This window comes from Mirounga leonina, unplaced genomic scaffold, assembly GCF_011800145.1.
Source record: "Mirounga leonina isolate KUSES-001 unplaced genomic scaffold, KU_Mleo_1.0 Mir_178, whole genome shotgun sequence".
NCBI lineage: Eukaryota > Metazoa > Chordata > Mammalia > Carnivora > Phocidae > Mirounga > Mirounga leonina.
The window spans coordinates 28,913,787-28,930,602 of record NW_023270464.1 but is presented as its reverse complement, the minus strand read 5'-3'; the positions used below and the strand labels follow the sequence as shown (position 1 = coordinate 28,930,602).

At 56.2% G+C, this 16,816-nt stretch overlaps 1 protein-coding gene across 1 annotated transcript; it reads left to right on the top strand.

Annotated features, from left to right (window-relative positions):
• Window positions 1-6: 6 nt before the first annotated feature.
• Window positions 7-16,547, top strand: CHRNA3 (cholinergic receptor nicotinic alpha 3 subunit). Its single transcript, XM_035024368.1, has 6 exons — window positions 7-103; window positions 1,423-1,562; window positions 1,675-1,719; window positions 2,643-2,752; window positions 7,663-8,674; window positions 16,382-16,547. The coding sequence occupies exons 1-6, from the start codon at window positions 28-30 to the stop codon at window positions 16,508-16,510; spliced, it is 1,512 nt and encodes a 503-aa protein (XP_034880259.1). The 5' UTR covers window positions 7-27; the 3' UTR covers window positions 16,511-16,547.
• The last annotated feature ends 269 nt before the right edge of the window (window positions 16,548-16,816 follow it).

The following is a 16,816-nucleotide window of genomic DNA, read 5'->3' as shown; positions in this document are numbered from 1 at the left end:
GCGCCTCGGCCGCGCGCCCCCGCGACCATGGGCGCCCACCCGCGCCGAGCCGGGGTCGCGGGGCTCCCGCTGCTGCTGCCGCTGCTGCTGCTGCCGCCGCCAGGTTCGGGCGCGGGGCCGCAGGGAGGGGCGGGCGGGGGGCGCAGAGGAGGGGCGCGCGCCGGGCCGGGGGGCCCCGTTGCCCCTCCGGCCAGCCCTCCAGCCCGAGTCGTCTGGGCGCGCGCCGAGGGAGCCCGGGGTCGCGGGGTGGGCGCCCTGGTCGTCGGTTCCGCTGTGTGCGTCCCGCACCCTCCCCTGCTCGTCCTGGGAATAGATGGGGAACTGGGGCCGCTGGCGCCTACGCGGGGGGCATCGCTGGGAGGCCGGGGGCCAGCGCGCCCGCCTCTCCGCGCCGCAGGCCGCGCCTCGTGCCGGGTCTGGGGAGGAGCCGCTGGGCAGCAGGCCTGCGGGCGGCCGGGAGGGCGGGCAGATGCCCGGGGGCCGGGGGCTTGTCAGGGCTGCAAGGGGAGTCTTCTGTCCCCTCGATGCTGAGACCCCAGCGCTCAGAGTCCCTGAGCTCCTCAGCAGCCCCGGACTGTGGCCCCTGCTGTGTTTGGGAGGGGGTAGCAGGCAAGACCCCATTTCAGGGCGCCGGCAAGTTGGGTTGGACTTCCCGGAGGATTCCCGTCATCCCCGCCCGCGCTGTCCTCAGGCCCGTAAGTGGGAAGGGCAGAGGGCTGACTCGGGTCGCCTGGGTGTGGCTTAGAAACAAAGGGGGTTCTCCCCCCCTTCGGGGAGGTAAGGTCTTTGACCAGGCTGGAAAAAGAGGCTTAGCCGGAACCATGCATGGGTCTCACTCCAAGATCATGGGAGCCAAGTACACACCCAGCTTCTCAGAGGGTTGGTGGCCAAACCCCAAGGGGTCCTGGGTGGGCTGCAGTCTCCTACAGGCTGGGAGGCAGAACCCCTGGCCCCCCGGGTGGCCCTGCCCCGGGAGCCCCTGGCCATCTCTCCATCATGGAGGTAGCAGGCCGACTGCGTTTGCACCGACCCCGCCCTGTGTTAACATTGGAGGTGAGGGTAGTTGGTGAGCTCTTCCCTATGCCAGCCTGAAGCAGCTCGCTTACTGCAACCCTGCGGGTGGATGCAGATGTAATGGATGCTTTTACGGGTAAAGAAAGTCAGGTTCAGAGAGGTTAAACCCCTGGCCCAAGCTCACACAGCTGACAAGCAGTTTGGCAGGATTTGCACCAGATCTCTCCCAACTCCAGCCCAGGCTTGTAACCAGTTTCTCCCTGGATGTGTGTGACCTCGTGTGTCTGGCGGGCCTCAGTTTCCCAGTCTGTAACTCGAAGCGCTGCGGAGTCCCCACAGCAGGCCGTGAGGGGGCTGTGGGTGGGCGGTGTCCCTGGCCAGGGGAAAAGTGACACTTCCTCCCCACAGTGGCCGTGGCCTCCGAGGCCGAGCACCGTCTGTTTGAGCGGCTGTTCGAGGATTACAACGAGATCATCCGGCCTGTGGCCAACGTGTCGGACCCAGTCATCATCCAGTTTGAAGTGTCCATGTCTCAGCTGGTGAAGGTGGTGAGTGCGGGAGCCTCGAGCCGGGGCGTGGGGAGCGGGGCTTCTGGAAGAGCCTTTCCCGGAACCAGCCTGGTGTTCGTATTCACGTGACCACTCTCCTCTCTCCATCTAGGACGAAGTCAACCAGATCATGGAGACCAACCTGTGGCTCAAGCAAGTGAGTGAGCGGACCCTGGGCACTGCTGCCCCCTGGTGGTGGCTGCTGTCTCTACTCCCAAAGATGGGGTCACCACCGCCGGCCGGCTCTTCCTGGGCTTGGGGTCACACGCACTGCTGCGCAGCCCCCCCAGAAGTCGGACCCTCAAGTCACACGTGACAGGTTGCCGCCAGACCTCCACAGTCACGCATCACAGGGGACAGACCTGGGCCTGGAGCCCGCCCCTGACTCTGGGCTGGTGCCGAGGCCACCTCCTTCCCTTCTGACCAAAAATCCGTCCTTCAGGAAAATCAGATGCTGTTTTCTTTGGCCGAGTGGGAGCAGGGGCTCCGGACTTTCCTGTTCAGATTGAGGTCAAAGACACCGGCTTCCATGGGCCCCCATCCCCCGGGGAGGCTTTGTCCAGCCCTGGACAGATAACTCCCTGGAGTAATGTGACCGTCTGCCGGCCCACGCAGCCTTCCCATGCTGCGGGGGCTGGGGAGGCAGGAGGGTACGGGGCCCATTGTGCACCTGCTCCCATCCCCCAGTGTCTGCTCCTACATGATTCTCGGGCCCCAGTGGGGTCCTGGCTCCTTCCCCAGAACCTTCAGACACCAGCCCCGCTTAACCTGGAGGTGGAGGAGGGTTGTGTGTCATTAGCACCACATTCTTGGGGTTGGGGGGCGGGACAGGTGTGGGGAAACTCCTGGAGAGCCGTCTCAGGATGTAAACAGCAAGCACATAAGGCGTGCAGCCGGCCTGCACCAGCGGGGATCGCCGTTGGTCGGCGCAGGGCGGGCTGGCCCCAGCCACAGAGGCAGCCCGGCGCGGTCTCCCCCACGGGCTCAGAGGTGCGGGCTTCCGCAGGACCGGTGAGGTCAAGGAAGGAGACCGTGCGGGTCCTTCTGCTGCCTCCCGCTCTCTCCCTGGCCTCTCCCCAGATCTGGAATGACTACAAGCTGAAGTGGGACCCCTCTGACTACGATGGGGCGGAGTTCATGCGCGTCCCCGCACAGAAGATCTGGAAGCCGGACATCGTGCTGTACAACAAGTAAGTGCGGGGTGGGCCCTGCCCCGACCGCATCCAAGGGGGCTTTGCGGATCCGTGACTTCCACGGGGATATATTGAGCACCTACTGTGTGCCACGTGCCAGAGATCCCCACCCTGACCCCAGGGGACGCAGGCAGGCACCATAACCTCCGAGTGTGCAGCTAGGGACCAGAGGGGCGGCCAGGGAGGGAACGCGACCTTCCTCGAAGGTCAGGACCCAGGGAAGCTTCACTCTCCGCCTCTGATGACGGTGGGCCCACAGTTGCATGCAGCCTCTCCTGTCTCACAGGTTCTCCACCGCCCATCGTGGCGCCTCCGAAACCGGCCTCTTTCCCAAAACCTGACGCTTTCCACAGTGAAGCTCTGTTATTGGGCAAATCTTAAGTGATATCTTACAACATGTACTAGTTTTTCTCTGGGTATGGAAAAACAGCATTTTTATAGCTGTGCTTTCTGTCTAAAGTTAACGTGTTTTAACCATGCACTTTTCAGCAAAGCACTTCATATAGAATTAATCAAATCTTAACGATTAAAAGTATTCTGTGTTTAGGTTTCTTATGCCGGATTAGTACAAAGTAATATTTTTGGCTGAGTTCCACTTCCTGGTCAGCTATTTCAGCTATATTTTTGGCTGAGTCCCACTTCCTGGTCACTGGCTAAAAGAAGGGTCTTTAGCCACTCCAAAGATGGGCCAAGGTTTTTGTTTGTTTTTTTATTGTTTTCCCAAGGAAATACATCATTCATAAATGTTTCTTTCATGCAACTTGTATTTGTAAATTTAGTCTGCACAGAACTGGGACACAAGATAAACTCAGCTGGTTTACAAAGCATGAGCATCCAGAGGCTTTTAGGGACCTGGGCAGAACACTGAGAATTTTCACGAAGCTAGAATTAAGAAAATGTGCAGAAATATTAATCTCATGATGTGAATTTCAAGGCTGTTTCCTTGCTGGCAATCTTGGGTGAACAGCTGGAGGACTGAGGGTGTGAGTTTAACAAGACTGAGTCACAGTGAAATGCTTCATGTTGGACATGGTGAGGAGCAAATAGCATAAGGAATTCTCGCAGAATCTGGAACTGAAAATAAGTTTTAGAGGAAACCGCACAGCTCCTGTCTCCGAGTTAGGGCTGGAGTTTCTCAGGACTGGTTCCTCTCTGGAGAGTTTCTTTCATTTGGACACATGAGAAACATCTGACGATCTTGGGCCAGAATTTCCCCTATGGTTTCGGTTTTCTGAAGTTCACGCTCTAACAGGACCCTCAGAAAGCGCCCATGGGCACAAAATTCCCCACGTTCTTGCACGTTCATAACCCACTGTAGCCTTTTTAGATAGTGCTTAGCTGGATATAAAATCCTTGGCTGAGATCTTTCTCACGTGAAAGACTTAATGCTGCCTCTCTGTCCCGGGGTGAAGTGTCGTGTGAAAATCTGATGCCCGTCTAAGCAGGTGAAAACGGGTGGCTTCGGAAAGAGAAAGGGAGCCGCTGGGGCACGCATGCCAGGACCACGACCTGAACCAGGACGGTCTGGGCAGCCAGGGAGTAGAGTCCTTGCAGGGGCTCTTCCTCCAGCTCGGGTGCCCGGAGCCTCCCTCCCCTCGTCTCTCAAGTCCCGTTGTTTGTGCCGCGTGCACAGGATAAGACTCGACACCAGGAAAGCTTTTTTCTGAGTCCCAGGACATGAGACTTGTCCCACTGCTTTGGTTTTTGTCTCCGGGAACTCTGTTTGCATGTACGTCGGAGCTTCACCCACATTCTGGATTCTTCTCTGGGGTTCTCGTTTCTGTCTGATGTGGACATCGGTCCTGTCTGGGTTCATTCCCGCAACCGCGCTTTCGACACCGTCTTGTTGCTTTTAGGCTTTGCTTCTAAGGTGGTTTTTGTTTCTTTTCCTGATTCTTCCCTCAGTTTTGCCAACTTTTTTTTTTCTTTTTTAATTTATTTATTCATTTGAGAGAGTGAGAATGAGAGAGAGTACATGAGAGGGGGCAGGGTCAGAGGGAGAAGCAGGCTCCTCTCCGAGCAGGGAGCCCGATGCGGGACTCGATCCCGGGACTCCAGGATCATGACCTGAGCCGAAGGCAGTTGCTTAACCAACTGAGCCACCCAGGCGCCCAGTTTTGCCAACTCTTGATACACCTGCTGCTCCAGCCAGGTTATTTAGCGTCCAGTTACACTGCTCCTTCCGCTTCCAGAGGTCACTTAGCGTATCTTGATCTGTACATTGGGCCGTGCCTTTCCCCGGCTCTGGGGCCGTCCTTCGGGGTGTGCACTTACCTGCTTGTGATTTAGGCAGTCGTGTTCCTGCATTTCTCACGCTACAGTCCTTCCTGTTGCTCTTGTGCAGATAGTGGCCTTTGCTGAACTTTGAGGACAGGCTCCCAGAGGGGACCGGGCAGGCGGGGGTCTCCCTTTGCCAGCTTGAGAGCATCTGGGTCAGCGGGCCCCAGGGTTGGAGTGCAGCCGCCGCTAGGCACCTGCTTCTCCGGTCTGTAAACCCTCTTCCTTCTCTTAACCCGTTTCCGGCCCTGTTTAACTTGGATCCTACCCTAAGCAGCATTTTTCTGGGTGGGTCTGTGGCTTCCCAGGAGGGAGTTTGGGGGAGGAATGTCTGAGACCCTCGAGCCCACACCAGCCCCCATGCCGTCCCTGCAGACCGTCCATGGACCGCACCATCTTCTTGGTTCTTCCCCACAAGCAAATCCATGGGCCCCCCATTTCACTGCTCCCCTTGCTGAGGGTTCAACACAGAGCGGGGGCCTCTTTCTTGAGGGACAGATGTCTCCTCATGGTTTCTGTGTCTGGGGCTCTTGGGACACGAGAACTTCCTCTTACCCCGGCCATCACTGCTCCCGGTTGATCACCGTCCACGCAGGCCTCCCTGGGCTTGGCTTGGTCCCCACACGCTCGTATTCTGAAGCTCGTTTGCCTGTAACCTGACTTGGATGATGTGCTCAGTAGGTTTTCCTTTGCTCCCCGGGTTGCCTGTCTGTCTGCTGCTGGGAATTTGGAGAGAACATTCACACCGCTCATCACCCTCGGCCCCCTGAGGCTCCGTCTCCCTGAGAGCAAGCCCGCACCCACCTTCTCTCCTCCAACGGCCTCACAGGTGGCCCAGAGCCCTCCCATTCCAGCTGGGTCTTGCTGCCCGCATCTCCTGGACCCCCGAGGCGACCGTTTATTACATACGTAATGCGTACAAGGGCCCTGTCTGTGGTGGGTGCCGTGCCGCCCCCCAGGGCCCAGCTGGGTCGTGGTCTTCCACGGTTGCAGACACGGCCCGGTCAGCAGAAGGCCTCCAGTGCAGGCGCCGCCCCGGGACCAGGATCCCCGGGAACAAGCAGGAATGAGCATCACCCAGCCGGGCAAACTTCACTCCGGTGTTTGGCCTTGGGGTGCACAGGGGTGGTTTAGTGACCCTTCACTTGTGCCCCAAGTTCTGGTGGGTCAAGGCCCTGCCACAAACACTCTGTGGGAGCCCGCGGTCTGACCGTCGTTGTCATCCTCAGGGAGGCCGCTGGACTAGAACGGTGGATGGCAAGGGCTGGGCAGTAACCATTTTAGACTTTGTGGGCCAGTCCCAGCCGTGGCCCCACTGCCCTTGTCACCTGAAACAGACACAGACAGGGTGGCTGTGTCCCAGTGGACACATATTCACAGAGAAGGCGACGGGCCTGTGCGCCGTGGTCTGGAGGTCTCTTTCCATTCCCACGTTTTGTGAGCCCGGGACGCCGTGAGGACGTTGCTCTGGGGTCTTCTCAGCCCCCCGAACAGGCCCCGCAGGTTCTTCAGGAGAATCACAGTCAGGGCCACGTGGGCCCTGCCCACTCCTCGTGCCTCCTATCCGCGTGGAGCCGGAGCGAGAAGGAAGGGCGCTGAGCATGAACGAAGCCCGCAGGGCCCCTGTGGGACAGACCTGCCGACCGGAGGACAGGGAGGCAGTGGCCTGGGGTTTTCGCGCCAACGAGGGCCTGCTCCACGGAGGCATGGATGGGGGCAGAGACCAGCAAGACACAGCCCTTCTGTGTCCACACGTTCTCACTAAATAACAGGGAACACCCAGCTGTCCCCTAACGTGCAGGTGTGTCCTGTTCTCCCGCCCCCGAGGCAGACGGCCGGCGAGGTGGCCACTCCTTCTGCAGGGTGTGCATGCCTCCAGGGCAGAACTCGAGGAGACCAGTAGGGCCTCCCCCCAGGGCGAGGCCACAACCGTGACTCTCGGATGCAGGACGGGGGCCCGCAGGGCTCTGTGTAGATGGTCCGGGCACGCGGAGGTGAAAGGCAGGGAGAAAATGGGGGCAGAGGGGAAACCGGAAGATAAAGTAACCTGTTGTGCAGGCTTTGGAAGACAAGGAATCAGAACCCATGAACGTTCAAGCAGAGCGGGGCTGGGGGTGGGCGCGTGCGCGTGGGGAGAGCAGGGTCGCGGGCCGCGTCTGGTGTGAGCCCGACTGATGGGGCTCCGGGTGGGGGAGTGGGCCCCCGGCGGTCTCACGGCTCCACAGCCTGGCCTCATGCGCCCGTGGGCACACGGTGCATGCCGGAGACTGAATGAGGTGCTGACAGGTCTAAACCACAGCAGAACGAGGGGCAAATATCCCCACAGGTTTCCTGCCTCAAGGACAACATTCATCCCATTTCTTTAGAGGGGAAACAATCCCTTTCTAGTAAATATCAAGGCAGAGTCATGGCTGTGGAGTGAACCAGGGATGCGCCCGGGGTGGGGGGATGCAGGCTTGGGCCGCGGTGTCCCGTTGGTCAGCGGGGTGACGGCCTGGGCAACTTTCTCCGGCTCGCCCTCCTGCCGTGTGGTCCCGTAAGCGGTTACTTGTGCTCGCTGCCGGCGGTGTGAGACGCGGGCCCTGGTGAGCGCGTGGTCTTGACCGTGTGCCGCCCACCTGTCTCTGCAGTGCTGTCGGGGACTTCCAGGTGGACGACAAGACCAAGGCTTTACTCAAGTACACAGGGGAAGTGACTTGGATCCCGCCGGCCATCTTCAAGAGCTCGTGCAAAATCGACGTGACCTACTTTCCGTTCGATTACCAGAACTGCACCATGAAGTTTGGGTCCTGGTCCTACGACAAGGCGAAAATCGACCTGGTCCTCATCGGCTCCTCCATGAACCTCAAGGACTACTGGGAGAGCGGCGAGTGGGCCATCATCAAAGCCCCTGGCTACAAGCACGACATCAAGTACAACTGCTGCGAGGAGATCTACCCCGACATCACGTACTCGCTCTACATCCGGCGCCTGCCCCTCTTCTACACCATCAACCTCATCATCCCCTGCCTGCTCATCTCCTTCCTCACCGTGCTGGTCTTCTACCTGCCCTCAGACTGCGGCGAGAAGGTGACGCTCTGCATCTCGGTGCTCCTCTCCCTGACCGTGTTTCTCCTGGTCATCACTGAGACCATCCCCTCCACCTCGCTGGTGATTCCGCTCATCGGCGAGTACCTGCTGTTCACCATGATCTTCGTCACGCTGTCCATTGTCATCACGGTCTTCGTGCTCAACGTGCACTACAGAACGCCGACCACGCACACCATGCCTACGTGGGTGAAGACCATCTTCCTGCACCTGCTTCCCAGGGTCATGTTCATGACCAGGCCGGCAGGCAGCGAGGGCCCCACCCAGAAGCCGAGGCCCTCGTACAACGCGGAGCTCTCCAATCTCAACTGCTTCAGCCGCACGGAGCCAAGAGGCTGCAAGGAAGGCTGTCCCTGCCAGGATGGGACATGTGGCCAGTGCCACCACCGCAGGATGAAAATCTCAAATTTCAGCGCCAACCTCCCGAGAAGCTCCAGCTCGGAGTCCATCCAGGCCGTGCTGGCCCTCTCTACGATGTCACCGGAAATCAGAGAAGCCATCCAGAGCGTCAGGTATATTGCCGAAAATATGAAAGCGCAAAACGAAGCCAAAGAGGTAAGGAGATGTTGTTCCCTGGGGCAGACATGCAGGGTGGGGCTGAGAGGTTCGACCGGGAGTCCGTGGCTGTGCTCGGCCCGGCTCCTCCACGGACCGGGCAGGTGTCCCCGGATGTGCGGCATCACCGCTCCCAGCCTGTGTCCTCACGCGCACGGAGTTGGTGCCTGGAGTTGGTGTGCCCTGGAGTTGGCCCCCGAGCCGGAGTCGGTCCGGAGATGAGCCGGGAGAGGGCGCGAGAGCAGATCACCTCCACGTAGCCTGACCAGCTGAGCTTACGGTCGTCACTTTACTTTCCAACTGTTTGTTTGCCCCATTTAGGTATAAAGTGCACATGTGTAACCCTGAGCTGAGTAGGGACATGGGACGTTTCCAGTGCCCCCTCCCGGTGGTCCCCCACCCTCTGGAACCACTGATCCCGACCTCCTTTACCTTCCCTTGACCCCCATCCAAATGGAATTCCGTGGCGCACTCCCTTCCACGTCTGACCTCTTATATCCAACAAGGTGTCCTTCCGAGACACCTGCTGCTGAATGCCACAGCTCCTGCACGTGTGGTCATTTCTAGTTTGGGGCTATTTTGAGGAAAGGGACCATCAGTATTCTTATACACGTCTTCTGGTGGACACACGCACCCGTGTCCCTTGCTGATCACTGCAGGGAGGCTTTTTTTTTTTTTTTTAAGATTTTATTTATTTGACAGAGAGACACAGCAAGAGAGGGAACACAAGCAGGGGGAGTGGGAGAGGGAGAAGCGGGCCTCCCACCGAGCAGGGAGCCCGATGTGGGACTCGATCCTAGGACCCTGGGATCACGACCCGAGCCGAAGGCGGACGCTTAACGACTGAGCCACCCAGGCGCCCAGGGAGGCATTTTCAACTTTGGCGGCAGGTACTGTGAGGCTCCCGAGGCGTTGGGCCGGTGAGAGTTTCCGCAGCTGCCCGCACTCACCCCAACATGCGAACCAGTGCCTGTGGCCGTCTTGGTGAGCTTTTCCCTGCTCCATAGCAACTCGGAGTCTTCTTCATATGCTTATTGGCCGTTCGTACATCTTCTCTCGTGAAGGATCCAGGCAAACTCTTTTGCTCGCTGTTTGTAATTGGGTGAACTTGTTTCCTCCACAGATCTCGCACTAGCACGAATGTGAAGTATTAGGAGACGTTTTACACTTAATAATATCACGTATATGCTGCTCCCTGACCCTCTGTTTACCCCCAAAGTTGTCCGAATCACATGCGGTGATTTTATTTTATTTATTTTTTTTTTTTTTAAAGATTTTATTTATTTATTTGAGAGAGAGAATGAGAGAGAGAGAGCATGAGAGGGAGGAGGGCCAGAGGCAGAAGCAGGCTCCCTGCCGAGCAGGGAACCCGATGGGGACTCGATCCCGGGACTCCAGGATCACGACCTGAGCCGAAGGCAGTCGCTTAACCAGCTGAGCCACCCAGGCGCCCCATGCGATGATTTTATAAGAAGCTCTGCTTTCACATGAATTGGCTGTGCCTTAGGTTGCTGATTAGCAAAGAGCTAATGAACGGATCGTTTCAGCTCCTGCTGTGCGGTGGGTGGTTAGCTCAGATAGGGAGCAACTGGAGCTTCTTCCACTCCGCTCCGAATGCACGGGACGTGGCGGAGACAGGAGGGAGCCCGCAGCCGCCGCCTGGCCCGCACCCCGCCGGCCTGCGCAGCTGTGAGCTTGCCACCACCACCCCCACCGCGGGGCCTCCTGCTGATCCCGTCCTTGAGCCAAGAAGTCAGGCTCACCTTTAACTCCAGCAGAAGCAGCTGCTGGAGCACGAGAACCTGATCTGTGAACATCTCATGTCTCTAACACGGGTAACGTTTGCAGGCACTCCTACCCTTTCTTCATCCACCTTAAACGTAATCATTTCAGTTAGCAGACATTTCGTAGATTGAGATCTAAGTATTCATAGGGCTCCAGCCTCTGTCAAGCTATCAGAAACTAACTCTAGGGGCGCCCGGGGGCTCTGTCGGTGAAGCCTCTGCCTTCGGCTCGGGTCATGATCTCAGGGTCCTGGGATCGAGCCCCGCATCGGGCTCCCTGCTCCCTCTCTGCCTGCCACTCCCCCTGCTTGTGCTCTCACTCTCTCTCTCAAATAAATAAATAAAATCTTCACAAAAAAAAATGAACTATTCCAAAGTTACCAGGCACCATACAAAGTACGAGTTTCACAAGCATCTTTTCTACAAAAGGACACTGTTAAAAATTGTTACTTTTTAAAAGGGAAGTCACCACTGAAATGCCCGGAAGATAAATTAGTGGCAAACTAGTGGCCCAAGGTTCATGTCAAGGGGCAGCCACGGCTCAGCTCTGGTCATCTATGCCATGGGGGCTGGGGGCCTGCTATTAGCGCTCCCATTTTTCCAGAAATAGCAGAAATCTGGCCCGCAGGCTGGCGGACAGCAGCCTGTTGGTAAGCGGGCAGCGAGAGCCAGGACAGACGCCCAACCTGTGCCGAGGACACACGAGCTGCCTGGAGGGGCCCTCCTTCCCCCGGATCTCGGTCCACGGTTTTCCAGGGAGGCTTTCCCTCCCTGGGTCCATGGCCTGGCCTGGCCGGTTTTCGGTGCGCTCGGCCCCCCAGAACCTCACTGCAGGGCTGGGCTCCCGACCACGACCACCCTGGCCCCCACGGCACGGGAATGCCTGGTGTTCCTGGCGTGGCCGCTCCCGTGGGTCACCACGTGCTCCCGCTTGTTCTTACAGTAAAAGGTTTAGTTGTATTAATCCTGGAGCCTGGGGCCCCTTGAAAGCGCTCTTTGCTGATGGCGCCTTTCACAGCCGGTCATCCTGGGGCAGCTCCAGCCACGGCACCCTGTTCTCAGTCTGGCCTCAGCCCAGGCCCTGGCCAGCATGTTCCGAGCTGCGGGTCCTGAGACAGCCTGTCCTGTGCTGGGTGGAGACAGACCCCCACAGAGGGATCCGCCCACGCGGATGCTGTGTGCACTGCGTGGATGTGTGCTCACTCCTTCCAGAGTCACTTTTTTTTTTTTTAAAAAGATTTTATTTATTTATTCATGAGAGACAGAGAGAGAGAGAGGCAGAGGCAGAGGGAGAGGCAGGCTCCCAAGGAGCAGGGAGCCCGATGCGGGACTCGATCCCAGGACGCTGGGATCATGACCTGAGCCGAAGGCGGACGCTTAACCATCTGAGCCACCCAGGCGCCCCCAGAGTCACTTCTGATCAGTGATTTAGGCAGTCCGAGTCTTGTGGGTACTCTCTGTCAAGGCTCCGTTTCTGCCATCTTATTGTGGGTTTTCCATTTACCTTTCTTTCCTCCCAGAGTTCGTGTCGTGCACTGTGAAGTCTGAATCGTGGCCGCTGCTTGGAAAGCCCCATCTTCTGTTTCTGTTCATGGCGGGGGGGGGGGGGGGGGGGGGGGGGCTGTGCCTCCGTGACTCAGACCCACACGCCGGGCCCACCGCATCGCCCGGCATCCGACCCCACTGTGCTCCCCTTGGCTCTTCCTGGCTGCCGGCTGCCCTGGATGTTCCGGGAGCTGTGTTCTGGATCAGGGGGCTGGGGGCAGACGTGTCGCTCCTTGCTCTGCTGTCAGCCTCGCCGCGTGCATCCCGGGCCGTCCTCCTGCCCCTTTCTCCCCGCACCGCCGTGTCTTCTCCAGGGCTTACAGCTGAACCTTCGGAGGCCTGTGGGCTACAAAATGAAAAAACTCTCATTTTCCAGGGAGTTTAGCTGGATCCAAAATTCTAGAGTTGAAGTTCCTTTCCTTAAATACTTAAAAAATACTACTGGTTTGGTGTAACTGATGAGAAGTTCTCAGTTAACCTGATGCTGTTTGTCTGACTGATGGATTGTGTGTAGAAGCCTCTGGAATCTGTAAACCCAGGACCTGGGTGTGCAGGTCTCTCCTAGACGGACATTCTCACCAGCCGCTGCCCCCAAACTTTCCCACCTTCAGTTCTCAGGGGGTCCAGGTTTTCTGTGAAGATTTCTCCCTGTTCCTCTTCCCCTGAACCGCACACGTGTGCTTCCAGCCCCCCACCTCTCCCCTCCTACCCTCCGCCACCCACCCCTCCTCTTGGTACCTTCCTGCCCCTGCCCCCACCCCTCCTCGTGGGTCCCCTCCTCCCCCCTGCCCCTCATCCCTCCTCACAGGTCCCCTCCTGCCCGCCGCCCTCACCCCTCCTCGAAGGTCCCTTCCTGCCCTGCCCCTCCTCACGGGTCCTCTCTTGCCCTCTGCCCCTCACCCTCCCTTGCAGGTCCCCTCCTGCCCCCTGCCCCCTACCCCTCCTCGTGGGTCCAGTCCTGCTCCCTGCCCCCTGCCCCTCCTCGCAGTCCCCTGCTGCTGGCTGTCTCGTCTCTTGAGTCTTTTCCTTGACTTGTCCGTCTGACTTGGTTCTTCTGTGATCCTGCTCCTTCTACTTCGTGTTTCTGATACTCTGTGATCTCTGCAGATCTCATGTTTAGTTTAAATCCTTAACCTGTCTGCTGCGTGAATTTCCTTTCCTATGGCTAAGTCTGTGTACTGAGGTCTGAAAACTCACTTTTTCTGGGGGCGTCAGCCATCCTTGTGGATTGTGTTTGGGGAGGCGCCTACGTGGCCACAGACTGGACTAGACCACCCTTCAAATGTGCCTCCTTCCCTCCGGGTGACCTTGCCCCATGAGGGACATCTCGACCTCCGGCTTTTCACCTCCACCAGGCTCTTGTCCGCTCACAAGGAACCCGCATCTCTGGGCAGGGAGAGGACAGGCTGCAAAGAGGCAGAGCTTTAGGGGTGAAAAGATCACAGCCCAAAGCTGTGCCCCGCCCGCCCTCCCTCCCAAGGCCCTCGTCTGCCCGCCCCACAGCACCCCGGGCCAGGGGACCCCAGCCCCTAACATACAGGCTTCTCTGGCTTCTGGGACGTTCCAGGGCTGGGCTGGGAGAACGAGCCAAGAGCTTGTGCTAGTTCACTGTTTTGTCTGACGCTTCTCTGTTACCATTAGTTCCAAAGCTTCCAGAAAACACCCCATGTCATCTTGCCTTCGAGACTTTAACAGACTTAAGGTTAGTTCTCGCCCCGCTCTTTGTGCGGCATATGTGTGTTCATGTGTGAGACCCAGGTCCCCTCCTCCTGCACCCGGCTAAGCCCACAAAGACCTCAGAGGAACGTCTGTAGTTGGGGAAGGGTCATGTTTTTTATCAGCGTGGATATCAGTAGGTGTTGTCCATGAGGGACTGTGTGCCAGCAAGTTATCTCACTCACCCTCGGAGGTAAGTACTGTTCTTTTTTATTATTTAAATTAAATTAGTTAACATATAGTGTATTATTAGTTTCAGAGTTCAGTGATTCATCAGTCTCATATAACACCCAGTGCTCTTTGAAAATAGAGCTACCTGGGCGCCTGGGTGGCTCAGTTGGTTAAGCGACTGCTTTCGGCTCAGGTCATGATCCTGGAGTCCCGGGATCGAGTCCCGCATCGGGCTCCCTGCTCGGCAGGGAGTCTGCTTCTCCCTCTGACCCTCCCCCCTCTCCTGCTCTCTCTCTCTCATTCTCTCTCTCAAATAAATAAAATCTTTAAAAAAAAAAAGAAAGAAAGAAAATAGAGCTACCCTACGACCCAACAATTGCACTACTAGGTATTTACCCCAAAGATACAAATGTAGGGATCCGAAGGGGCACGTGCACCCCGATGTTTATAGCAGCAATGTCCACAATAGCCAAACTGTGGAAGGAGCTGAGATGTCCATTGACAGATGAATGGATAAAGAAGATGTGGTTTATATACATGATGGAATATTACTCAGCCATCAGAAAGGATGAATACTTACCATTTACATCGACATGGATGGAACTGGAGGGGCTTATGCTGAGCGAAATAGAGAAAGACAAATACCATACGATTTCACTCATGTGGAATATAAAAAACAAAACAGGATCACAGGGGAAGGGAGGGAAAAATAGAACAAGATGAAATCAGAGAGGGAGACAAACCATAGGAGACTCTTAATCACAGGAAATAAACTGAGGGTTGCAGGAGGGGAGAGGGGTGGAAGGATTAAGGAGGGTGAGTACTGTTCTACCTGCATTTCACAGACGGAGAAATCGAGGTGAAGAGAGGTCACATAATTTACCCAGATTCCCAGACTCAGGGATTGAAATCAGTGTGTCTCCAAGTCTGCGTTTCCACCCTCTGCCTGTGACAGCCTTGGAGGGGCTCAGCCGGCCAGGGGCAGGAGGGAACCACGGGGTCTATTGTGTATTTGAGGCACTTACAAACCACAGTCTCGGGAATTCAAATGAAGTACCTGGCAAACAGGGCATTACAATTCTAATTTTAGCTGAGACTCCTTAGTGCCTTCAAGAGCACACATCCACTCCAGCTCATGATGGGAAAGAAAATTCTTGCGTCCCAGCCCCATTTCAGTGCACTTAATCCAATTACTAAATCACATGCTGCCTCTTTATTATGTGATTATTTCTTCAAAACCCATTGATTTATGGGTTCTCTTTCTCAATTCAATTATGGTTTCCTTGCTTTCTGAGTTGTCTAGGAGTATAATTAACACAAAATTCTCCTTCCTATTTCAAGCCTGAACTGAAGCTGTATTATATGCAATTAGTCTTGTTCTTTCTTCCATCTCTTACTTTGTTGTCAGCAATTACATCTGATTTCCAGCCTGTCCACGACACTTTGGCCTTATGGTCGAAGAGGATCTTTGGTTAGCTGGGCCTGGGGAGGGCCGTGGGGATGATGATGATGGCCTGGCCCTGATGTGCTGATTTCATGTGTGGAACAGATGCTAACAGGAAATTAGTCTCTAAAACGGGATAAGAATAGTACTTAGAAGCAACGGTAAATGACAGTTGGATTGTATTAGCTTTTCTAACAAGGCCCAGGAGTCCTCCCTCAGGCACAAGTCAAAGTTTTACTAACGTTATGAATTAGAAATCAGTTGAGGAAAAAATAGATTATGGGGCGCCTGGTGGCTCAGTCGGTGAAGCGTCTGCCTTCAGCTCAGGTCATGATCCCAGGGTCCTGGGATCGAGTCCCTCGTTGGGCTCCCTGCTCAGCAGAGAGCCTGTGTCTCCTTCTCCTTCTGCCTCTGCCCACTGCTTGTGCTTGCTCAAATAAATAAATAAAATCTTTAAAAAAAAATAGATTATGTATACATTAAGAAATGTTTGTTTTAAGATTTTATTTATTTATTTGAGAGAAAGAGAATGAGAGACAGAGAGCATGAGAGGGAAGAGGGTCAGAGGGAGAAGCAGACTCCCCGCCGAGCAGGGAGCCCGATGTGGGACTCGATCCCGGGACTCCAGGATCATGACCTGAGCCAAAGGCAGTCGCTTAACCAACTGAGCCACCCAGGCGCCCTTTATCTTTTTTTTTTTTTTTTAAGTAATCTCTACATCCAACGTGGGGCTTGAACTCATAACCCTGAGATCAAGAGTTGCACGTTCTACTGACTGAGCCAGCCGGGCGCCCCAAGAAATTTCTGATTTAAAACCGACTTAACGTGAATATTTTATACTTGTTTCTTGCAGGGCATAAAAAGAAACTTGGCAATAGTGGATGTCCTCAGGTGGCGTTAGGAACATGAGATTTCTTGCATTTGGTGGCAGAATGGCTTCTGCTGCTGCAACATGTTTATTCGATGTTCCTGCTGAAAATGGGTTTCCTCCGCCTGCCCTTCGTGCTTTATTTTTTCCTCTTTCCTGATGTTTTTTTTGTTTTTCAGATTCAGGATGATTGGAAGTACGTCGCCATGGTCATCGATCGCATTTTCCTGTGGGTTTTCATCCTGGTGTGCATTCTGGGGACGGCGGGGTTGTTTCTGCAGCCTCTGCTGGCGAAGGACGAGGCGTGAGCGCTGCGCCGCGTTTGCCAGAGGGTGACCCACGTGGGCAGGGGCGCATTTGTTTCTTCTGGTGGTAAAATACACCCACCCAGGACAGGCACCGCCTTCATCACTGTTGGGCGCACGGTTCAGCATAGGACACACACCCACACTCTTGTGCAGCCCCCACCCCCACCTCCAGACCCCCTTCGTCCCGGGAAACCCGAACTCCCCAGCCCCTCCCCCCGCACCCCCATTCCACGGTTTGTGGGGTTCTGAGTACCCCACACAAGTGGAATCATGCAGTGCTCGTCTTTTCGTGACTGGCTTCTTTGA

Coding starts and splice junctions, on each gene's coding strand:
- CHRNA3 (XM_035024368.1), top strand. CDS start 28: ATGGGCGCCCACCCGCGCCGAGCCGGGGTCGCGGGGCTCCCGCTGCTG. Junction 1,720..2,642: donor CCAACCTGTGGCTCAAGCAA/GTGAGTGAGCGG, acceptor GCCTCTCCCCAG/ATCTGGAATGACTACAAGCT. Junction 8,675..16,381: donor CGCAAAACGAAGCCAAAGAG/GTAAGGAGATGT, acceptor TTTGTTTTTCAG/ATTCAGGATGATTGGAAGTA.